Genomic DNA, 24872 nt, shown 5'->3' on the forward strand with positions numbered 1-24872 from the left:
TAGAGAGGCAACCACCAGTGTCCCCTGTGATGAGGCTCGGAGGACTTAAGTCACTTGCCAAAAACGCACACGTGGTCTTAAGAGTCAGACTATCAGCCTTCACTTTGTTGCTAAATCACCTTCTTATTGATTACTGAGATATATTGAGTTATCAGCCCATTTTAGATTACTAAGATGCATCTTTTTCTCAATTATTGAATTTCGAGATGGATTGTTCTTAAAATCTATAGCTACACCTTCCATTTTCTCCGATTCCAAGCCCATCCCCTTCTTTACTATTCTGGGCTTTATCCTGGACTGTTTCTTAAGATCAAGAGTTTATCGGAAATGACTTCAACAAATAGTTTCATTCAAAATCTGCCCCCTAAGCCAGTTCCATCCTCTCAAGAAAACTCCCACTGTGACCCCTCTCTCCCTCCCCCCTCTCCAGCCTCTACCCACCCCTGCCTCTGTCTTCCCAGCATGGGCGCCAGAATCCATGCCTCCCAGAGCTTTGCCTTCTCCCCCCAAATCTTTCCCATGGCGTTCTGGAGCTTCTTTTCTCACAGCTAACCAAGGGAGAAAGCGACTGCTCCCATTTTGAGCAAAAGAGAGAAATAAGTATGTCTCAGGGACTCATTTCTAGTGAAAAGAACAGTATGTTTGGTACAAAGGGTGCAGACAGATAAATGCAGAAAATGTAGAGAGAAAATAATCTTAAGGGCTTTGGAAAACACAGTTCTCACGGCTAATGTGCGGTAAGAACTTGACCCTTTTCCTTACCGAGAACAGTGAGGGGCAGGCTGGAGGCATCATGGCCACAGGCAAGAATCAGGGGTTAAGAGTAAAACAGAAAATAAAAAGAACCAGCCTTGATTATTCATGTATGCCCAATAAGTGTACTGCATACAATATATCATTTTGTTCTAATAATGTGACTGAGGCTGAGAGAGGTTGAACAACTTGTTACTGGACACACAACTAGTCACTGACAGAGCCTGGAACAGTAGTTAAAAATAAGTTGGTTCGACTACTGCCTGCCAGTACTGAGTACTTTCCATTCACTCGTTAAGCAAATACAAATTCAGGGCTGCCTGTCTGCGAACACTGTGGATCCTTGCTACCTTGCTTTTTGACTTGCATACGGTTAGGCTGAAACATTAGTAACAGATTGGGTTTGTTGACATTTTGAGGAGAACATAAATGGCATCCCTCTTCTTCACTGCGCCGAGATATCATTAAGAAGTGGATACAGGAATCAGGTGAAGATCAAAATACAGTGTTAATATTAACATGGTGAAATGTGAGGATACGGCTCAGTTTATAGCCACAGTTGGGCTCCTGAAGTGACCTTCCCTGAAATCCACTCCCTACCTCCATGGATGGGCAGACATCCCAAGGTTGGGCGGGTGCGAAAAGGGGAGCCCTGCGTGGGCTGAGGCCACAGGCCCAGCCCTCCTTCTCTCCCCCCCTTCAAACTAATCCCTCCCCTGAGGGAAGGGTCCCAGGCAGGGGGCTTCCCCGTGAGTCATGCCGGGAGGAACAAATGAGAAGATTGTGTGACTTCACTTGCAGACCCGGCCCCACCTGTGGGGAGCACAGTACCCACTGGACCTCTGTGCCTCAACCCTCTTGATCGGACAAGACTGTCAGACATTGGCTCTGACAGAGGGGCAAGAAATAAAAAAGAGCCAGAGATGAGGCCCCATTGAAAGAGTTTCTTTAAGATGCACTTAGGCTTCTCTAAATACTGGTGCGAGGGCAGGAGAAGGCCCAGAGAGCAGAGGGTCACAGATCCAGGAGAGAGAAAGCCTCGTTGTCAGACAAGGCCCCCCAGAATTTGGACGCAGTAGAATGCCCATGGCCATGCTGGGGTTAAGCCTTTGGGAGGAGGAGGGACAGTAGGGAAAGAGGAAAGAATGGCGTGGGTGCTGGTGAGGTGTGGGTCTGGTGGTAGAGAATGGAAGGGCTTTCTTGGTGACTTCTTATTTTTGCCTGGGAAGGAAGGCATGGTCACTTAAAAGATGACTATTCAAAAGTTCTCTCTCAATGTTCCAACTGATCTCTAAGCATCTTTCTTGGTCAACCTTTTCTCACAGGATCAGTCTTCTTCGCCATATTGGATATTGCTTTGCTAGGCACCCTATTAACTCAGACCAGAACTTTTTGCTTCAGTTTTCATACTGAGGTCGACTTCATAAACGTAAGTTAGGCGGACTTTGAGAGGCTGGGCTAGAACCCTAATACCTTGTGCAGCCTTTGCTTCTGGGCTTAGAGGATGCATTCTAGGTACACACTCACTGTCTTACAAATGGTATTTTGGAACACAACTCTCCATAAAGAATGCCACCACCCCTCTCAGTGATTTTAACTATTTGGGGAAATCATAGAAGAAGTCGAGCTTCTTTTGTGTGTCGGCATAGGGAGGAAAGCCAAGAGTAGCCAATGAAGTGACTTCAGCCAATAGACCTGGACTTCGGTCTCTCTCTTATTAGGCAAACGGCATCTTCCAGCCTAGGGATCAAGCACTGCTGTCCTGGACACTTGGTGGTGCATGAATAAAAAAAAAATGCAGCAGTTCCCAGCATGCAACTGACATCTTTTTCCTATTAAGCAAAGCAAGCTTAGAAATGATCCATTATGTGAAGTGCCTTCAATTCTGTCTTCCCCAGCATTCATTCCAGTGAGAAGTCCTTTAAAAGGGAGTCAGTAAATCTAATTCCAATCATGGATCCTTCTGAAGATTCTAAAGTGGAGTATCTCCCTTCATGCCAACTCCAAATTACAAAGCAGTTGAATAAAATGCTTCTCCCTTGCCTCTTTCTGGGTCGAGGGGTGAGCCTGGTGGAAGCCTGGGGTGGCATGCAGCGCCCCCCACCCTGGGCTGCACTCAGGAAGCCATCTCACAGCCCAGGCCCCCCGCTTCCGGCCCCCTTGTTCAGTGCCCCCCCCCGCAGGGGCCTTAGATGGGCCGCGCACAGTTACCGCTCATATGTGGTAAGCCATTAATATCACAGGAAAGGACTCTTGAATTTCTTCCATTTAAAAAATGTTTCTGCCACTCGGTTTGTGCCCCAGTGCCCTAGCAAACGTTTCTTTTCTGTGGCATAATGGTAAATTCCTCCCACTTATCACCCTGTCAATTCTGGAGGATAAAAAAAAGTCCTTCCACGAGGCTCCTCTTTGCAGGGTTTCCCCAAATCCGTCGTGTGCCCAGTGGTGGTTGTGTGAAGGGCCAGACTCATTTAATCTCTCTGTTGTGATGTGCAAAGATCCCGAGAAAGGAAAGATCAGTGATTTATATGAAACACTTGAGCTTCTTCTCTCTACCTTCCTCCTCCAAGAAGATGTCATGAGCAATCCATCAGGGCTCCGAGCTCTGTGTGTTATCTCTCCCCTGTCCCCATCAGAGATCTGTGTCAAGTTAGAGCTAAATCATGAGACACATTTAATTAAAAGACAAATGGCGAAATAAGGTTGTGGTGGATGCTTCCTAATTGTGGTCTGTTACATTTTAATTATGCGTCGTAAATTGCGACAGCCAATCCACTGCGCGTCTCTGCGCGCTCCTGTTCTTTTTAATCACAAAGAAAATGTTCTCAGCTGCTGACAGGATGGGACTCAGCGTCTGTGCAGAGCAACTGGATCTTACCCGATGGTGACTCAGCAACTTGCCGAATCCAATTAGCGCTTTTGTAGCTGCTTACTCGAAAGGACCCGTAGTGAAGCCTGGCTTCAGACATCTCAAACCGCCGGACGTCCCAGCCAACGATCCGCTTGTTTGTAATCAACCAATTACGGCCAGGGTGCAGTAGAACAGATGCTGGGTGCCATGGTGAGCTAGAAACGTGCTTCCTCCTGGGTCCCAGCTTTTCATCTGTCCTTACCTGTGACGGAGACATAAGCACTTAGAGACTCAGAGTGAAAAGGCCAGAAATCTTAGTGACCATCTAGTTCACATGAAGGAACGGAGGCCCAGAGATGTTAGGTGCTGCTCAGGGTTACCTGGGTGGTTAGGGGAAAGGCTAACATCATGGGAACCCAAACGTCTTGATACCGCACAAGTTGCTGTTTCCCAGTGCCCCACCCCCACTTCTCTCCCTCAGAGCCCCCTCTTAGGAAAGGGGTAGCAGGGTGTCCTGGAGAGGTCCCTGCAGACTCTGCCCCCACTAGCGTGAGCAGGTGAGGTGGGCAAGTCACCCAACCCCTCTGGCTCTCAGTTTCCTTATTGTTGCCATGGGACTAATGCTATATTAAGAGAGTTTTGAGAAGTCTGTAAGATAGTATATTCAGAATATATTATAAAAGTACTTTTTAAACAAAAGTACCCAAAACAAAGTAACAATTCAGTACCCAGAAGTCCCTTCCGTGTTGATTTGGGGGCATTGAGATGGAGAGTAAGAGAAAAGGGGAGAGAGAAAATACATGTGTTGCATGGAAACATTATGAATCAGTCACTTCTGCAAACACTGAAAAAAAGCCGGTGGCCAGAGGGGGCTCTGCTTTGGATGTCAGTTTATTTGGTTGACAACAAAGGGAAAGGGTCCCCTCTCTGGCATTTTTGCCAGAAGGCCCAGAATTTATACTTATCCGTCTTTTCCGGCTGTAGAGCTCTGCCCGGTGTCTGCCAACAGGACATTGGATCCTCTGCAGCTTTTCTCCTTGGACACTTGTCTGTGCTTTGTGAGTTCCTGTTTTGTCACTGACACAGACTTATACGTAGACCTAGAGACCAAGGGAAATGAACACCGTTTAATGAATTGTAAAAATGATTGGCTCTGGCACAGAGCTGTTGGTCATCCAGGCCTTTCTTTTGCCTCCCCTCCCCCTATTAACGTGCTTATCAATTTCATGGCTTTGTCCTATCTGTTGAAAAGAGAGCAGCAGACCTGTCTTTTCTCTCTGCTCTATTTTGATTTTTCCTGCGACCAGAGGTGCAGAACGTCGTTTTCAAAAACAAAACCAACCAGGATAGAGCTTCCAAATCAAGTGCAGTGAACAAGGTGTTTCAGACAGAGACTCGCCAGCCACTTCCCTATAGTTTTAATGAAAACCAGCGGTCCAGATTCAGCCCGCACGTGGTGCCAACAGAACAGCTGCTGCCTAGATGTCATGCACTCGGAGGGGCTCAAAGGCCGGGAATAGTGTGGTGGTGAGTGTATAGTCCTTAGCACCTGGGGCCCAGGAAATGGCTGTTAATCTTAATGCTCTTGTTTATTTTTCTCTTCTTTGGTAAATCTGGGGACGTATAACTTTTTTTATTAATCTCAATAAATGTATGTGCCACTCACTAAAAAATAAAGTAGTGAAGGTTATAATGCTAATACGAATTATAGGAACTGGTATCTTTTATTAAGTACTTATTTTGTGTCGGGCACTGTGTTAGAATCTTTACACATATAGCTATAAGATACAGTATTAACCCCACTTAAAGGTGTTAAAAATCTGGTTTACAGAGATCTGGCGACTTTCCAGAAAGAAATTACACCTAGTATGTGCCGCGAGCAGGTCTGCGTGACTCTCGGCTCTTCTGCTGTATGGCCTCACAGTGTATTTCATCAAGTTGTCAGTTTCTTTGGGAAGCCTGCAATTGATGGTCGTGATCGGAACAGGAGATGGGCTTTCTGAGCTGCTTACTCCAACCGAGAGCAATTCTGGGACAAACATCTAAGACAGGGACTATCCCTGAACACTGGGGCACCTGAATCCTGGCTTTCAGTGGGTTGTGATCTAAGCCATCATATTACTCTTGCTGGCTTCTTACATCTGCTCTCTTCTGGAATTCAGTTTCCTCCCTAAAATATACCTTTCACAGGTCTTTCATGGAAGGTGTTGAGCAGTAAACTTTCTCATGTTGTCTCACTTTGTCTGAAATTTTTATTTTGCTATTTTTCTAGAATAACAGCTTAGCTGAGTACAATTGATATAGGTTGACATTTTGTTGGTACTATTCCATTCCCTCCTGACCTCCAGAGCAATTGAAAAGTTGCCCATTTATTGCATTGTTCCTTTGTAAGTTCTGCACTTTCCCCTCTAGCTGTTGTCAAGGTCATCCCTCTGTCCTTGGTGTTCTGCAGTTTCATTACCACGTGTCTGGTGCAGACTTGTTTCCTTTTATCCCATTCAGAGTTTACTGTGCTTCCAGAGTCCGAGGATTTCATTAATTCTGGAAGTCTCTTGCTGTTATCTTTTCAGATATTGCCTCTCTTTGTTCTCTCTCTAGTCTTCTTCTGGTACTCACATTCTATCCTACGTTTCTTAGAAACCCTCTTTCCTGTCTTCCATTTCTGTACTTGCTGCATGCGAAACAGCTCCTCAGATCTATCTTCTGGTTTACTAATTCTTCATTCAGCTGTGTCTAACCTGTCATTTTAACCTTCCCACCCATTTTAAAAGTATAACTATATTTTTCTATACATTTTTTTTGGCATGAACCAACTCATTAAATATAAAATAAACACACGTAAATGGCTTTTAAATCTCACTGACAGAAAGCTTGGCAAGTACTCTGAGATTCTAGAGGTCAGTGGAACTTCTGTGTCCAGACAGGAATCTTCCTCACATTCTGAGGGGCAGATTGGGACTCCTGACAAATGACAGTGTCCAAGTACCCCCTCCATCTGAGGATTGCTCTGCACTCCAGACAATGACAGGGTCTGCAGGAAGTATGGCCTTTGACACAGAATGGGTCACTAGGGAAATGGATGTTACAAAAGAGTTCGGAATTCAGGTCGAAGGCATTCAGCTTGCCACTGATTACAAATCTCTAGGAACAGCCACCAAACCAACCTTGAGTTTCTCGCTGGTGCCTAACTATTGGCTGCCCTCAGAGGCGATATTCACCTGGTTGCTTACATTTCTATGTAGGTCTATTTCCAACCTGCTATTCTCTTTTCTTAATGTTCTTTCAGAGGGTTCTTTTATGTCTTGAAGTATTTGGAGCATTTTTAAATGTTTAAATCCATTTTTAAGCATTTTAAACACTTCTTAGGTTGTTCTTGTATCTGAAATTCTTGGGGTACTAATCCTTCTGTGTTTTTAATCTAATGACTCAGGCATATCATGGGTCATTTCCTCATGTGTTCTGCAATTTTTGGCTATGAGGTTATGTTCATTGGAGCTTTTCCTGAAGTGATCCCGTGTGGCTAAGCTTCTCTCCAGAGCTGTTCTGCATTTTCTTCTGCCAGGGATCCTAGGGTTAGCACCATTTCAGGACCAATTTTATGTTGATTTCTCAGCTTGATGATCTGAGGCATCGTATGTTTTGTATCCAAAAGCCTCTCGTGACACTGGGATTGTGATTCTCAGAGTAGGCTTCTTTACATTGTTCTCAGAATGTAAGCAGAGACAAGATTCCTTTGCTTCTCTCTGTGCCAAGGATATATTTTTTTTTCTTAGTCTACTGTTTTATTAAGGGTGCAGCTCTTTAGGGTACCAGCTTTGTGCAGAAATCCAACATCTTGTGCAGTTCCAAATTTCTTTCTTCATGTGAACCAAAGCCTCCTTCTCTATTCCCATGTGGACATTAAAATATAAACTCCAGGTTACAATAACTGAGACTTCTCCCTGCTCTAGGCAGCTGAAACATGAGACACTTAATGGTGCAGGTTTTTTTCTTATTTTTTGCACCTGGAGATTTTCCCTTGCTTTCATATTATCTGTTTAGCTATCTACTTCTTTTTAAAGCTAATGTTCTTATATGTTATTCAACACATCTGGGAGTATATAGCAGTAAGATCTTTATTTTATTTTGCCATCATTCTGGAACCTTCCTAGCTCTCTATTATCTTATTGAGCTAATTGTCATACATGGAAGAGACAGACATACTCTTTGGTCACCTGTTCCAGCAATCTGTCCAAAGCACGTACTGCCCAATTCTGCACTCATTCCTTTGCCCAGCAAAAACAAAACAAAACAAAACAAAAACAAAAAGAAATGATCAGCATGAAATGAGGGAACCTAAAGATGTTAGACCACACTAGTAGTTTCTTCAAGTCATGACAATGTGTCGTATTGACCCGTGAGCCCACAATTGAGGTGTCTTGATATTTTGCCTTTGAAAGTAACCCATGGGCACTCTTGTCAAATCTTGTCTAATTATGCATAATGGACAGATTCAACTTCAGAAGATTATGTTTGCTTGCAGTACACCAGAAATGTAAGCTTGATATCTTTATTTTTTTGAAGTAAGAAAATACTTGTTTTCACCGAGTTTGAAAATGGGTAACTGTAATTCAATAATATTTTGAAATGGTTTATTGACTCTGACTCTTACTTTATTAGTACTTTCTTCAAAGTTGCTGACAATGCTTTGCTCACATGACTTCAGTTTTTTTCTAACTGAGGGACGAGTTCGGAGCAAACAGCATTGCTCCTGTTTTGTTGAGACCGGGAGAGGCCACTTGGATTTATCCAAGTAGCAAAGATAGACCACCAGAAAAGCTGTGTTGAACCGACCCACCTCCCTTGCCTAAAGCAAAATTGCTTTTTCATGGAAGTACATTTTAGGACTATTCCCTCAAGTTTTATCAGTGGAATAGCCTTATGAAACTCACTACTGCCTTGAAATAGTGATATGGTTGAGACATTGGCTACTAATAACAGTCAATACCCCCAGCCCAGGATTAAAAGCATAGCTTTGGAGGCATTTGGACACCTCAGTTGTAATCCTGTGTCTTAACCTACTACTTGAATGACCTGGGCAAGTCACTTTTAACCTCTCTGAGCTATCATTTTCTCACCTGCAAAAGAGGGGAAATAATGCCCATTATGATGAGACTGTGATAAGAATTAAACAGGCTACGGGTGCCTAGGTGGCTCAGTTGGTTAGGCGTCTGCCTTCAGCTCAGGTCATGATTTCAGGGTCCTGGGATTGGTCCCTGCATCGGGCTCCCTGCTTGGCGGGGAGCCTGCTTCTCTCTCTCCTTCCCACTTCTGCTCTCTCACTGTCTCTGTCTCTCTCTCAAATAAATAAATAAAATCTTTAAAAAAATTTAAATGGGATAATGCATGTAGGCATACCAAGTGACCCATGAATCTTGGCCATTATAAATTGGAAGTTCCTATGGGAAGCCCCACCTGAGAAATTTCTTTTAGAATATTACATTGGGTAAGTTTTGCTTCCCTAAAGAACAGCAGTCTTCTCTCCTCTCAGGCAGTATGAACCATGAAACTAATAAGGCAAATTCGGAAGCAAGTTTATTATCTCCACTAGTTCAGCTCGCAGCCTGCAGATCTGGGCTCTGTGTTCTCCACGTTTGACTTTGTCTTCATCAGTCTCATATTCTCCCTTAGTCTGGCTTTGTTTGTTTTTCTTTTTCTCTCCCGTATTTTCTATTAATAATGAGGATAAAATGAAATATGAAAGTACCTAGCACGGGGTACATAGTAGATCATTCTTCCCTTTAAACTGTTTTTTCTGGGGCGCCTGGGTGGCTCAGTCGTTAAGCGTCTGCCTTCGGCTCAGGGCGTGATCCCGGTGTTCTGGGATCGAGCCCCACATCAGGCTCTTCCGCTGGGAGCCTGCTTCTTCCTCTCCCACTCCCCCTGCTTGTGTTCCCTCTCTCGCTGGCTGTCTCTGTCTCTGTCAAATAAATAAATAAATAAAATCTTTTTAAAAATAAATAAATAAATAAATAAATAAATAAATAAATAAATAAATAAAATGTTTTTTTCTTGGGGTGCCTGGGTGGCCCAGTTGGTTAAACACCGACTCTTGATTTCGGGCAAGGTCATAATCTCAGGGCTATGAGACTGAGCCCTATGTTCAGCTCCATGCTGAGCATGGAACCTTCTCTCCCTCTCTCTCTGCCCCTCCATCCCATCCCTGCTTTCTCTCTCTAAAAAAAATAAAATAAAATGTTTTTTCTTTCTTCTTTCACCCTTTCTATATACTTCCTACACTTTCTCTGCTAAATGATATTTACCAATGATTTATTCTTCCCCTGTTTTGTGATGAAGTCCTAGTCATACTTCTAAAACCATCCTGTAATTTAATTGGTAAATAATAATCATTACTGTTATAACCCTGTTAAAAGTAGTTAATGGTGGAGCACCTGGGTGGCTCAGTCAGTTGAGCATCTGACCGTTGGTTTCGGCTTGGTCGTGATCTCAGGGTTGCAGTATGGAGCTCTGCATCGGGCCCTGCACTCAGTGTAGCGTCTGCTTGAGATTCTCTCTCTCCCTCTCCCTGTGCCCCTCCCCCCACTTGTGCGCTTGTCTCTCTTTCTCTCTCTCTCTCAAGTAAATAAGTAAATCTTAAAAATAAGGTAAATGGTGCCTGCAGCAGACATTAGGAGGCTGAAGAAACTGTGCCTACAGCAAAAGGATGAGCAGACTGGAGTGAAAAGGAAGTGAGTCCCCACGTATTCGAGCTGTGGCCTTCACTAAGTCACTGCATCTCTCTGGGCCTGTTCCTGGCTCTGCAGAAGGAGGGAACAGTGCCCACCTCTCAGGATTGCCGTGTGGGTCTCAGTCAGTAGGACCATGTGGGTCCAAGGCTCTGGAAGCTGGATCACTTTATAATTGTTAATTTGTCTTATCGTTGCTACTATTATTAGTAACAGAGCATCTTCAGTTTTACGAAGACTGTCTGATGGCAAAGCCCAGAACGTTCTTTAATTTTATCAATATTTGGAATTTAAACATAGTTTTCCTGTAGGTGTTCCAGGTTCTAGGACACGTTTCTGTTGGTATGGTTTCCTCGTATTAGTTCTTCAGAGGAATAGATGGTCTGGGATAATCATGTCCTTCTCTAGATGGTAAAAATAAATCCATTAGGAACGTCCATAACTGTGGCATGACTATTAAGACACACAAACATCCCAGCAACTTCTGAGTTGCTCACTGACACTTGCACAGGGCACTTTCTCTGACCTGTCCATTTAAGTTAATTGCCCTTTTATGTAGCCTCATTGCTCCATGTACCTCTTCTTCAAAGCCAGTGGGTAGTTGCAATTTACATCTCTTTGTAATTCTCTGATTAATGCCTATATTTTATGCTAGACTGTGAGCTCCATGAGGTCAGATCTGTTTTGTTTTGATTTGTTCCCCCATTAGGTCCTTAATACCTGGCAAAATACATGACATATATTGAATATTCACCGCATCTGTTGGACGGACGGACGGATTCATAGACAGACATTTAATCTCAGAGACAGTGGTGTTTGACATTATATATGCTGCCTCCAAATCTGCCTGCCAGTTGTCCTGGGAGTCCCCCACCAGCACTGTCGTGGGACAAAATCCAGCACCAGTGAGGAGAAACGTAGGAAGCCCTTGTCAGCTCAGTATAAAGGGAATCCCCCTCTCAGTCTGCACTGGGGAAACCTGAAGTGAGCAGCCCCAGAAGTGATCCAACATAAAGCTTTGTAGAAAGAGCTCAAGCATGGGCCAGAAAAATCTTTACGGTCCCATGTCTTGGATTCTCTGATTCCATAAAACATGTTGCTTGTACGATGAATCCTTGACCAAGACATCACTGCCGTACCCCAGCCTAGGATACTATGGATAGAAGAAGCTCACCCTAACAGCCTATTTTGTCACTCTGTCCCTCAACGTCCCACTCACTATTTGTCAAGACATAATACTATTAATTAGACCCAGAGAGTCCCTCCTCAAAAACATTTGCAAAATAACTGTAAGTCGTTGGAAATGTATATAAATTTCTCTTTCCTATATTTTCTTCATAGTTAGACACTGAGTCTTAAAGTGATTAGCACATTCCATCCATTACTCACTAAATATAAGCTCTGCAGCATAACACAGTTATGGGTAATTCTACTTATAGTAATGGGATTGAGGCTAGATCTATAGCACACCCCTTGGTTGGGTGGCTATTACAAGAGATCGGTGACGTGGTAAACCATAATATCTGAGTAATCCTCTGTTGTTTGAGGCGAGTGAGATCTGAAGTTCATTGAGGCCCAGACTCTAGATGCTTAATGATGCATTTTCGTTTGAGGCTTCTGAGCCAGGAACATAAGGCTCTCTTCTGTAATCCCCACCCACCCTGCAGCCTCCTCCCTTACCAGTTCTGTGCTGTAGAAGGGTGTAGACCTAGCCCAGCCACTCTGAACTACTCAGCTCTCCTCAATCTGTCCATGCACGTCCATGCTTCTGTCTGTGCCTTTGCAGAAATGACCCTTCCCTCGTACAGGGTCAGTCACTTCCTGTACGTGCTGTGACCAAAGCTGGCTTCCTGCTGTGATTGCAACCTTCTCCCAGCAGATCATGCAGCCTCTGGACACCTCCTCACTGGATCATTTATCCCTGCAACATGCACTCAGCCACACCGCATTGAAATAGAAGAGGAAAAAGATACAATGAATGCCCCCTGGCCAGTACTTGTGTCATTTTGCCCCCTAGATGCACCCCTTGGCCTTCACCTGCGAAAATCCTTATCATACTTTAAGATCTAAATCTAATCTCATCTCCCCGCCAATCTTTCTCACTGCTCAGTCATTTACAGTCCATGTCGTTCATTTAACATTTAGCACGAATAGCTTTGTCCTGTTGGTATCTTTTCATGTATAAATGTCTTAAGCCCCAAATAGATGGTAATCTAGCCCAATCCTTCTTTTTGTATTGTTTTGGGATACTTCTTCCCTCTACCACTGCCACTGAGTTGTGCATAGAAAAGCCACTCCATGAATATTTATGTATCGATCAAGCGATTCCTATTTTGTATCTCCCACAACGTCTGCCTCAGCACAGGATAAATAATTGCTGATCAATTGATTGAGTTGGAAGTGTAGCACTTCGCCTACCACAAGTCTTCTGGTTTGTAACCTGATTCATCCACCAAAGTGTCAACACGTTTGGGAAGCCGCCATGTAACAGTAGAGAGTTCAGTTAGCTCTGTTGACTTTGGCTTGGCACACTAAGCCAGGGAGGAAAATAAAACCTCTTCCAAATTTTCCACACAACCAAAAAGCACAGAGCTTTGGAAACCTGTGCAAAATGAGCCATTATTCCAAGTTTGTTAGAAGTGTATGAGGAAAGGGGCGCCTGGGTGGCGCAGTCGTTAAGCATCTGCCTTCGGCTCAGGGCGTGATCCTGGCGTTGTGGGATCGAGCCCCACATCAGGCTCCTCCGCTGGGAGCCTGCTTCTTCCTCTCCCACTCCCCCTGCTTGTGTTCCCTCTCTCGCTGGCTGTCTCTGTCAAATAAATAAATAAATAAATCTTTAAAAAAAAAGTGTATGAGGATGGCTTGGAAAATCATGGAATAGTTGAAGAGAATTGTTCAAATATGGTCAACCCTTGTTAGAGCTTTATGAGCAGGATATCGTAAAGCTTCATTAGTGTAAAATACGGGGCCGCTTGGTAGCTAGGTTAGCGAAATCAAAGCAAGCCATTCGGGGAGAATGGAGACCCACCACGTTATACCCTTGCAACAGTCCTGCCACACGGATAGCAACGATTTGTTTTTAATATAAATGTGAGTTCCCAACCCCCATTTCTAGTAATAGTCAACTAGGTTATTTGGGCCAACCCTCCTCAAATTTTTTTATTTTAATAAAATGTACATAAAATTGACCTTTTTCACCATTTTTAAGTATACAGTTCTGTGGCAGTAGGCACGTTCACACTGTTGTGCGACCATCACCACCATCCATCTCCAGGTCTCTTTCACCTTCCAGACCCAAACTCTATCCCCATTCAACACTGACTCCTCCTCCTCCTTCCCCCAGCCCCTGGCATCCACCCTTCCACTTTCTGTCTCTGTGTTTCACAACTCTAGGGACCTTATAGAAGTGGAATTACATGTTTGACCTTTTGTGTCTGGCTTATTTCACTTAATATGATGCCCTCAAGTTTCCTCCGTGTTTTAGCATGTATCGTAGTAGAGATCCATTTTTACAGATGGGGAGTTGAAACCCCAATAATTCTTCTAAGGTCATTCAGATCTTTCTTTGTGGCCCAAAGTAGAGGCTCCATAATCTTCGGGTACATAAATAATAATACTAATTGGTAACTATAAGCCTAAAATATGCTTAAAAACTTAACATGTATTATTTTCATGCAGTTTCTTCAAAAAAAACCCTATGAGTTCATTATTTGTATCTTGGAATGAGAACCCAGATCAGAGATTAAGAACTTGCCCAAGATCCTCTAGCTGGGAAGTCGTGGCACTGGTTAGTCTCTATCTTCTGCCTCTCCATAAGAGATTCTATTAGGTGATGTTCCCCAAAGCAATTATTTCCATATATGCATGCATGTAGAAACCAAGAACATCGGCCCCAGTCCCCCAGGAGGCACGAGCATGAACTCCTTCCTCCTGAGGAGCTTGGCATGAGACACTCATTGGGAGGTACCAGGAGAAGTTACCGGGATTGATGGGAATAAAACCCTGGGGGTGCTTTGAAACTTCCCTGAGGACTTGACAAGCGTTTGATGTGAAAAAGCATTTCTTGCCTGCAAAATGTGTGTCTCTGAGGAGCTCTTAAGTTGCCAACACGCGAGCTTACTGGGAGCTGAGCGGGGGGTGAGGGAGGCAGGTTTGAAAGCAACTCTACTCAAGCCGCACCCAGCAAGTTCCCTTTTCCCTGGCTCTGACTCTCTCTCCATCAAGGCCTGGATTGGAGTTGTCTTTCCCAAGGCAGTAACTGTCAGAGGAACCATCTGGTTTGGTTTCTTGTGACTGACTCCCAGGAACAGAAATCCCTCTGGGAAGAAATCATACCACAGCAGCAGCAGCAGTGAGAGGCAACTCTGATGCTGGCTAGCTAGGAACTGGGGGGAGGGCCCCGCTCCAAATGGCCCATCAGGGAGCATTGGGCCTGAGACCTACCATTCTGAGAATGAGAAAGGCAAGCCTCCTAGTTCTGGAGAATATGGGGTGGGGGGAGAAGGGAAAAGGGTAGCTTGTGGAGAGAGGCTAAAAGGTGTCCAGAGTGTCTGTTAAAACTGGACGTCTACCTTCTACGGGAAGACTTTCTCAGTGGGCTCTGTCAAGCTGTAATCCAACCACATTAAGCCAACTCCCTTCCCTCTTGCTTTGATCACTAATATCATTAATTCATCTTGTGTCCATGCGTCAGCCTGTCTGGAAATTGCCCCAGGTCAGGGCCCCCTGCTCTTTCATTCCATTCAGGCTCACAAATGCTGCTGGCTGGCTGCCTCATTTCCTCCATGTGTGCATTTACTCTAGAAACTCATCTGTCCTCTGCACTAACTCTTGGAATGTTAGAGCCTGAAGGAGCCTCAGGCCCATTCAGTCTGGCCCTCTCACTGGGGAGGCCACACAGACATTTCTGGGGCTTGGACTGGGACCTGGGTCTCCTGCCTCCCATACCTTGTGTGTTCTCCACAGAAATGCTCACAGGGAAGCACCAGAGGGAAGAATTGTTTGCTGAAGGAGGATGTGAGGTGGGAGTGTGGCGTGGCTGACGTCACGGCAAGCACCAGCCCCATGATAGCCATGAGGGGAATGGTCCTCCACTTGGGCTCCTTCCTGGCGGCTGCAGGACCTTGGCGGACCACTGGTCCCCAGATGTGAGCTGGTTGGGTCGGGGTTCTCCTCACTTGCTTATCTCTGTCCAGCTCAGTGCCTGGAACATGCTGTTTGTGGAAGGAGTAAAGGAATCTATGAGTAGACCAGTGATAAGCCCTTGAAGCTGAAATGTTCTAAATCTCTCTTAAAAATTCAAGCTCCATCCAGTGACCTACTCATTTTAGCCAATACCCCAATGCAATGAAATTCCAACACCAAAAGGAATGTTTAGACTCTTTCTTCAAACTCACGATAATGAGATTTGCCCTCTCAAACTCAGTAATGGGTCTTCTTATTTATTTTGCTGATGAGTAGAAGCCATCCAGTACGTAAGAGAGAACTTTTGTTCACCTTAAAAACCACAATTGTTGATGTCATCTCTTCTCTCTTTCAGGGAAGTTTTCTCGCCCTGAAGGCTGTGCCCGCGTGAGTCTGGGGGCAGGCTCTGGCAGCTTCCCACTGCCCAGCCCGCTGTGGGGGCACAGGAGCGGCAGCCGCACACGCACCCCCATCCCATGCTCTCCCCGCAGCTCTCCTGATTCCCCACAGCTGCTTGGCTTTGCAGTCTGCCTTTTTAATGGTCCTTAAGCAGGAAAGACCTTTATTAAAAAGCCTCCCTGTCCCAGGGCTTCGCACTCCGCGTCCCAGTTATTCCTCATGTGTGGCTTGTGCGCTCCGTTAGTCACAGGGCAGAGCTAGAAAAGAACACGGGCTTATTCTGTGTCTTCCTTGAGCAGGAGGATTAAAGACATTACCCTTCTCAATAGCTCGCAAGCACTATCACTTCTTAGGCGGAGTTGGGGTAGAAGGAAGAGGCTAGAGGTGGGACCGGAAGAGAGGAGGTGTGTGCTGGAGAGCTGAAGCGTGGTACTTGATACTTGGGCTCTGAAACCAAACTGCCCAGGTTGTGTGTGTTTGTAACAAGGTAAAAATTAACCATTTTTAAAATGGGTGGCTCAGTGGCATTGAGTACTTTCTCAGGGCTGGGCAACCACACCACCTACCTAGTTCCGAAGCTTTTCCTTCACCCCAGAAGAAAACCTTGTACCCACTGTTCACCTTAAAATGGCCCGTTATCTTCCCAGCAAACAATGTATTTATTTGGGAATAGCAGAGAATAACAGTCTGGAATAAGCCAGCTGTGGCACAACCATAGGCAAGTCCCACAAACAAGAATATTTTTAATGGAGAAGAAGGAGGAGGTTGAGAGGGCTCGTTTTGGACAGAAGTCCTTTGGAGAGAAGCAAGAGTTCAGGGTGATAACTCATTGGCTGAGTTGCACGGGTGGTGGATCTCTTGAAGGAGATTTGATGTGAATCTTTCCCCATGGGGGCCTGTAACTGATGACTGTTTCCTGTTGAGACACTTCTGTTGGAGTCTGTGGTTGACAATTCTTCCTGTAATTGACATTCAGCGGAAGGGCTCTCCCTTCTAGCCTCCCAGGCCCCTTTATTAATTTATTTATTAATTTATTAATAATACTAATTAATTTATTAAGCATACTCCCTACCCCCACCCTCTGGAAACCACCAGTCTGCTTTCTGTCTGTATGAATTTCCCTCTTCTGGATGTTTCATGTGGATGAAATGCAGTATGTGTTCTGTTGTGTCGGACTTCTTTCACTTAGCCTGCTTTTGGGGTTCATCCGCACTGTAGCGTGTGTCAGCACTTCATTCTTTTATTGACTGAATAATACTCCGTGGTGTGGATATACCATATTTTGTTTATCCATTCATCCACTGATGGCCATATCCCCTGTTCGGCTGTTATAAATGGAGCTGCTGTGAAAATTTTCCGACGAGTGTTTGTTTGAACACCTGCTTTCAGTTTTTGGGGCATATGCCAAGCAGTGGAATGGCTGGGTCATAGGGTAAGTCTCTGTTTAACTCTTTGAGGAACCACCAAACTGTTCCCCACAGTGGCTGCACCATCTCCATGCCCATCAGATGGCCTGGTTTCAAATCCAGCCTGCCACTTAGTAGCTGTTTCCACTTGGGCGAGTAACTTTGCTCTCTGTGCCTCAGTTTCTTCATTTGTATAACCAGGACAGTAATGCTACGTACTCCGTGGGGTTTTGATGATTACAGGAGTGAACACCAGCAAAGGGCTTAGAATGGCGCCCGGTATGCCGGAAGCACTACAGAAATGTTTGCTGCTGCTGCTGCCGAGCAACAGTGAGGGTTGTGGCAGATACAAGATTGAGAAGCTTTTTGATCAAAAAGGTCCACACTGGGTGATGTGAAAGAATCACAAGAGCTCTAATCTACATACTTGGAGTTGGGCACGGAGGGCATCCCTCCTTTGAGGGAATCCATCTTCACACCTACTCAGTGATAAACCATAAGTTCCCTCAGCTCCGGGACGCTTGAGGAGAGCCTTCTCCTCAAGGATGAGGAGACTCATGACCAACTTCCAGCTCCACTTCTTCCAGGTCTCCAGGAAGCGAAAGGAGGACAGGAGTGTGACCTAACAACCAAAAGCTCCAAAAAGAAGTCCCTAGAAAACAACAGGCTGCCTGGGTGGCTCAGTCAGTTAAACATCTAACTCTTGATTTTGGCTCAGGTCATGATCTCAAGGTCGTGGCATTGAGCCCCACATCAGGCTCCATGCTCAGCACAGAGGCCACTTCTCCCTCTCCCTCTGCTCCTCCCCCGGCTCCCATGTGCGTGCTCTCCCTCTCAAATAAATAAATCTTAAAAAAAAAAAAAAAAAAAAAGAGAGGAGTTCCTAGAAAACAAATAAAAGTCAGTCCTCTCTCTCACCAGTGATGTTAGGAAAAGGCAAAGCTGGTTGATTTTCAGTTGAATCTACTGAATTATCACCAAATATTCTGCCAATTTTATTTCTCTCAATTTATAAAATTAATCCATATGTTTATGATTCATTTACACCCCACTCATCGAAATGTTTTATAAAAGCTGTTTGAATCCCAGGAATCCTGATAGGGGCCTTCTCTGAAGCACATAGAAACAAGATGATAAATTTTTCCCATTCATCTTGGGTTGGAAATCTCAACTTGTCGAGTGGCCATATTACCAACTCTTCAGCTAAGTAAGAGATGCCAGAGGGAACCAACGAGAAGATGGACTAACAGTTGCCACGAGGATACTCTGGCCTCACACTCCTGTAGCATTTCATCACTTGCAGAGCCCTGTCACTTTCTGAATCAGACTCTGCAACAGTTTGGGCAGATTGGCGGAGTTAACGGTGTGCTCTTGCCTCTTTCAACAGAGAAGGAACAGAGGGCGGGAAGGGCGTGTCGTGGCCCGGAGGCACAGGAACCCGTGCTAGGACCCTGGGCTGCCGCCGCCTTGTAAGGGGCCTGTGTCCCTTGCTCAGATAAGGCATTAGGAGGGCTGGCCCAGGCGGTCCCCTGCAGTGCGCGCAGCTTGGCCTGCCAGTGCTCACCCCCCCCACACACACACAGGAAACCATCACACCCTTGCATGGTCGCCAAGTCACGGACAGCCTGGGCCCCCAGATCATGAGGCCGCACTTGTTCTCGTAAATGTTTGCCTCATCTTCAGGCATCTACAATTCCTCCGCCCTCTTTCTCCCTCCTTAATTCATTGCTCCTCCTCCAGAACCTTCCAGCTCTCAGAAACTCAGGGTGTTGCAGCATCCTTTCTTGATGACGTCAGGTTGAAAGAAAAGCCTGTCTTCCGTACCCAGGGGAGGCCAGCTGGGGGCTTCAGCAGCCACAGAAGGCCCAGTGCAGCTGGGCACAGTCGGGCGTATCTCTGCTTGGACAGTTTCTCAAGGACCCCAGCAGGGCAGGCCTTGCCCTCCCAGCAGCACCGTGAGGCATGCCCAGTGTACCTGGTGCACACAGGCTCACCTGTGGAGAAAGCCTCTCGGAGCACATGCACAGAGCATCTGTACCAGGCGCTGTGGCTTTTCACATGTCTCTGTGAAGACTGAGTTCTGCAAAGTCCCCTCTACCTGGAACTTGGAAGCATGTCCATATGGCACAATTGTCTGTCTGCTTTCCACGGCCTGCAGGGGTGTGAAGAGAGTGATACCTCTCAACCTTCTAGACGGCTGTAGCCCCCGGGGCCAGTCCCGGCCTTGTGACCCCAGTGTGCCTTCTACACGTGATTGTTTTCTGTGCCATGAGAAAGGTGGAGGCATACTGGCCTTGATTCCTAACCCTCTCTGCTTATCAGAGTCTCCTGGGGAGCTGACAAAAAGTCCAGAAACCCAGAGCCCCCCCGCCCCCGCCCCCCCCCCCCCCCCCCCCCGCTGGACCACAATTGCCAGGGCTTGGCCCAGGAAAATCAGACTCATAAGAAACGCCCTTCCCAGGGGATTTGAATGCATCTGGGCCGATGGGAAGCAGCAGTCTTGATTATTCAAGTCAGTGTTCCCCTAACACTTCCCAAGAAGCCCGTAAGAGGTGCAGGCCGTTAGTGAGAGTGATATCTCTGCACCACGTGGATCCCGTCCTCAGCTCCCCACGGGGGTTGATCTGGTCAAGGGCCGCCAGCACGGCTCCTGCAGGTGGCGGACACGCTTGTCCCTCACTCACCTGCCTTTCTCTTCCGTTCTCCAGGACGCACAAGACCAGCCACTGCTACCGCATCACCTACCGCCACATGGAGCGGACCCTGTCCCAGAAAGAGGTCAGGCACGTGCACCAGGCCGTGCAGGAGGCCGCCGTGCAGCTGCTGGGCGTCGAGGGCAGGTTTTGATGCCGCTGCCGGGACCAGGCCGCAGCCTCTTGGGGCTCCACGATTTGCGAGAGAGAAAAGGATATTGTTTGTGGACCGGGGCATCTGTCATGTTTTGATAAATGGGTCAGAGTTAGGACTTTCAGAAAATAAAGGATCGCTCTTGAGAAACTGTTGACATAGCATTTGTCTTTTATTTGGGGAAACGGGGGAAAAAGAAGCAATAATGTAAGAGTTCCCTCCTCTTCCTTTAAGAAACCCTTTGCCCGTTGGCGCTCAGTGTGGTTAATTGGTCCCTGGGTTCCATTAAAGTGTAAACACCAGGCGTGATTTCTTGCCTGGCAGGCTCTTCCACCCTTCTAATGAGTGAAGCCACGCAAAGGGACATCAGAAACTCCGGACACCAGAAGATTGTTTGAATCTGCTTCCATGCTTGCTTTCTTCTCTTCATTTTCTGCTTTGCAAAGGGCAGGCTTCAAACAGGGCACTAATGAGATGCCAGGGCCCCCCTCAAAAGTGAAGGCAATCACATGTCAGAGTGGGGCAGGATATTTCTTGCTTTTCATAAACCCATGGCTTGGAGCCAGGCCTCTGGCCCCAGGGCTTGGGCTTAGCTCCCTTCTGGCCCACCGGCGAGGGAATAAAGGAGCAAGAGCCGCCCCAGAGGCTGGGAGGCGCACAGGGGCCCCAGAGGCTGGGAGGTGCACAGGGGCCCCATCCTTGAACCCCCACGAGTTTTATTGCCTGACAGAAGGCCCCTGCTTCTGGAGACGACCTTTAAGGAAGAATATGGGGCTTTGATGTCCCCCCCTCTTTCCATCCCAGGCACTTTGTAGTCTGCCTGCCTCGCTCCTGACCATTTTTAATAATCAAATTCCATCCCTGGCACGATGCTGGAGGCTGATGGAGGACTGCAAGGGCTGGGATAAATATTTGATGAGGGGTGGCCATTATCAGGCAGTGGCGTGGGGGTTGGGCAGCTGCTCTCAAAGGGAAGGAATGGGCTTTCATGTCATTTGACCTTGTTATTCATGTGTACTTTTCCTTTGGATTTTCAGTGAATTGAAGCAGTACCCCAACTCCCGCACCCGGGGTGGAATCAAACTGCTGTCCAGGGTCCTGGGGGCCCCTGCATGCAGTTCCTTAAGTGGGTAGATCTGGGTGGGAATGCACAGTATGATTCATAATGTCTCCTTCATAATGTCTCCTTGCTAGCAGACCATTTCTTCTCCAGCCTTGGGCTGCATTTCCAGAGGTCCTTTTTATCCCCAAGACCAATTAGGCATTGATTAATATTCTCCAATAAAACAAGTTAGGTGGGTACTACCCAGAAAATCAGGGTGCCCCCCCGCCCGGCCCACAACCATAGCAAAGAGTTGTCAGATCCTATGCTTGTGCCCAACCCTCTCCTTGGGCCTGGAGGAGTGACATTCAGGAGGGTTCACAGAGGGCTCTCAACACGCTATATCATTATCTAGATTTTACAAATGAGGCACTGCGGTCTAAAGAAGTCACAGGACTTGACCAGGAACGACACACGGGATGGCCGGCCTCACACTCAAGCCTCCTACCTCCAGATGAATAACTCCCATCTAAGCAGACATTGGTTGGCTGTAGGATCTGTGTTTCCCTCCGGCTTCTTGGGCCTTTGTTCCATTCGGAGAACTCCAGCTGCGTGGGCTCCACTCCAGTGGTCTGGCACTCACACCAAACTGGGCCTGCCCCCCCAGAGCCCAGGGAACATCCAGCTCTTGACTTTTCATGTGGTTCCCGCAGGAGAATACATAACGAGAAAGGAAATGATAAGAAAAGCAATTTCATCCGAAAGATGAATAGCACTTTGCCTCTCAAGAACAGACAGCTCTGTACAAAGTCGAGTGCGGGGACTAACACCAGCACCAGGAGCCTCTGGGATGCTGGGTTCCCTCCTTTTATAATAGGAGTAATCATAGCACCTACCACAGAGGGCGCTCGTGAGGACCAACTGAGACATCTCATGTGCTATACTTGGCACAGAACCTGGAACCGAATGAGCCAGCAGTAAATGATACCTGCTGTGATCATTACTCAGGTGGAAAAAGGTGGAACTGTGGAATATTAGAACAGGAGCAGATCCTGGAGAGGGGAACCCGGGTGGCTCAGTCAGTTGGGCGTCCAACTCTTGGTCATGATCTTGGGGTCGTGGGATCGAGACCCACGTTGGGCTCCATGCTCAGTGGGGAGTCTGCTTGGAATTCTTTCCCTCTCCCTGTGCCCAACCACTGCTCTCTCTCACTCTTTCAAATAAATAAATCTTAGGAAAAAAAAAAAAAAGATCCCGGAGAGCAGCCATATCTCCCCCTAGATGACTGTCTATACGTGAGGACACCGGAGTCCGGAGGGGCAAGATGATTTACCCGAGGGCACAGCTAATTACGGTAGAGCTAGGCCTAGAACTAGGCTTTCCAGAGCCATCTTCCACAACACCGCACTGAATCTGTCATCTTGAGCGTATCTCTAGGTGTAAGCCCCACTAAAAGCCTTGACACTCATAAGGGTCAGGAAGACTCAGGCTAAGGTTGCAGCTGTGTCCTGGAGCTGAGGACCAAATGTCCTTCCAGCCCACGCACCACCTGTCTGTGTGATCAGGGCTCTCCAGATGCCAGCCAGACGGAGGTCAGCAGGCTCTGGCTACTGGTCATGGTGAAGGTCGTGGTGAAGGTCATGGTGATAAATTCTGTGACCAACTGCGGCTTCGGGGGTGGAAACTCATGGGCTCTGCAGCCATTCGTCCCTGTCCCTTGTCCCTCCCTGCTCTTCCGTCTTTCAGCTGGGGGACCCACTGCTGACCTGATTCCCCTGTGCTGTACCCTGCAATGTGTTATTCCTGGAATCAGCCAGTCAACTCAACACTGGCCCAACGCTCCCAGCCATTGGCTGGTGGTCTGGCAGACAAGAAATGAGAAAGGAAACCCTTCACCACTGGAGGTTCTTTTATTTTTTAATTTATTTTCATATATAAAGGAAATGAGTGAATTCAAAGAATATATGGCGGCCTCCAAATGCCCACGCTCTGACTCTGCTTACGGAGACACCCCAGTGGACACATCGTATCCTCCATTCTCAGGCCAGGAGTCAGCCAGTCTTCCCACTGACCACCATCACTCAAACAACACTTTCGGGCTACTAGCCAGGGCCACGTGCCCCTCCCCATCTCAGGTCATATACATATTTTCGTGGTAGTGGGAGGGCATGTAAGTGACGGTGGGGTCGATGTGGCTAACATCGTGGTCTTCCAGATACAATGCTCCACCTTCATTCGGCCATTTAGAGTGGGGGCTGCTGTTCTGTGCGACAGATGGAGCCACCGAAAGAGAAACCAAGTCCAGCCCTCATGGAGTTTATATGCATCCTCTCATTCCATCCTCACAAGCCCCTGGGGCTCATCCTCTTATCATCTCATCTCCAAGGGCAAGATTAATCGTGTGCAGGGAGATGTTGCAAAGCCAGCAGCGCTGGAGAAGGTCCTTCTGACTTCCAGGCCTGTGCTCTTCACGTCGCCTCCCACTCCTCCCTGTGCACCTGCCCAGGCCCTGGGACAATGACAGGCAAGGCTGGGAATTCCTTCTGGACCCTGGCAGAGGCAACAGGCCGCTGTTGTGGAGACAATGCCGGCAGGGGCTTCAGGCTTCAGGACAGCGACAGCAGCCACAGACAAGCCACAGGACCTCTCAGTGAGGTGCAAGGGTCTTTGATGTAGGCCCTTGGGACCAGCTATGGGTTCTATGTCAAAATTGCCAGAAGCCCCTTTTTATCCTCTGACGCTCAAGGCCTTCAATAGATTTACACTTGTAGCCATAGCTACTTTCAGACAGCAAGTCAGATTCAAGGTCACTGTCAGAGCTGAAAAGGTCAGGTCCTGAGTGACAGAGGAGAACCCAAAACTGAACATTCTAGGACCCTGCGGGAGCAATCCACACTCCTGGGAGGGTGTCCTAGCACTGGGGGTGGGGCGGTGGGGCAGCGGGACAGGAGGTATTGTGGTTATTTCTGACCTCAAGGTCGCGTTGGCTCGAAGATTTCTGGGTGGCTTCAGTAGCCAGAAATGCCTTATTGCTTTAAAAGCAATCAACGGCAACCAAAAAACCAGTGCCCTATTCAAAGGCGAAGGTTCAACACAGATCTCCTGTGATGTTGACGTGACCGCCCTGCTCTGGTACTTTTTCTCTCCAATCCCTGAGCCCTGGGGCTGTTCCCAGGAGGAGAGTGGCGCAGGGATGCCCCACTGGGCACGGGGCCAAGCCCAAGGCTGGGGGTCCAGGTCTACCCCAGCTCTGCCCCAGATGGGTCACCTAGCATCCCTAAGGCTTATTTTCCTCCGCACGAAAATGGAAGTGACAATCCCTGCCCCTCTTCTTGCAGACTATGAATGAATGGCTCAGCAAGCAGTAAAAAGATTGCGTGTAAAACTCCTAAGTATTTCCTGTTAGCCTCATGACAGCAGTCTGTCTACTAAGGAGTTGAAAACATGAAGCCTAAGGCCAGGACCAGGGTCTTCTAGTCAGTGGCTAATAGAGCTGGAATTTAAGGCCGCGTTTCCAGAAGACGAAAGCACACAGTCCTTCCACTGTGCCATGTGTCTGCCGAGCACGGAAGGAGGACGAGAACACTGAGACAGCACATTGCCCTGTGCAGCTGCAGCTATAAAATGGGGAGTGCCCTCCATAGTCTTCTGTCTCAAAATGAAGG

At 47.0% G+C, this 24872-nt stretch overlaps 1 protein-coding gene across 3 annotated transcripts in view; it reads left to right on the forward strand.

The window, feature by feature from the left end:
• FARS2 (phenylalanyl-tRNA synthetase 2, mitochondrial) overlaps positions 1-20319 on the forward strand; it is a 535745-nt gene extending 515426 nt beyond the window's left edge. For 2 of the 3 annotated variants that reach the window (XM_057304896.1, XM_026511427.4), the window contains one exon: positions 20027-20319. In XM_057304896.1, the coding sequence (XP_057160879.1) occupies positions 20027-20165 (139 nt within the window). In that variant the 3' untranslated portion in view covers positions 20166-20319. Of the gene's footprint in view, positions 1-15868; positions 15903-20026 lie in introns of those variants that run through there. The other variant, XM_057304897.1, reaches the window with a different exon arrangement.
• The last annotated feature ends 4553 nt before the right edge of the window (positions 20320-24872 follow it).

This window comes from Ursus arctos, unplaced genomic scaffold (assembly GCF_023065955.2).
Source record: "Ursus arctos isolate Adak ecotype North America unplaced genomic scaffold, UrsArc2.0 scaffold_31, whole genome shotgun sequence".
In the NCBI taxonomy this organism is placed as follows: domain Eukaryota; kingdom Metazoa; phylum Chordata; class Mammalia; order Carnivora; family Ursidae; genus Ursus; species Ursus arctos.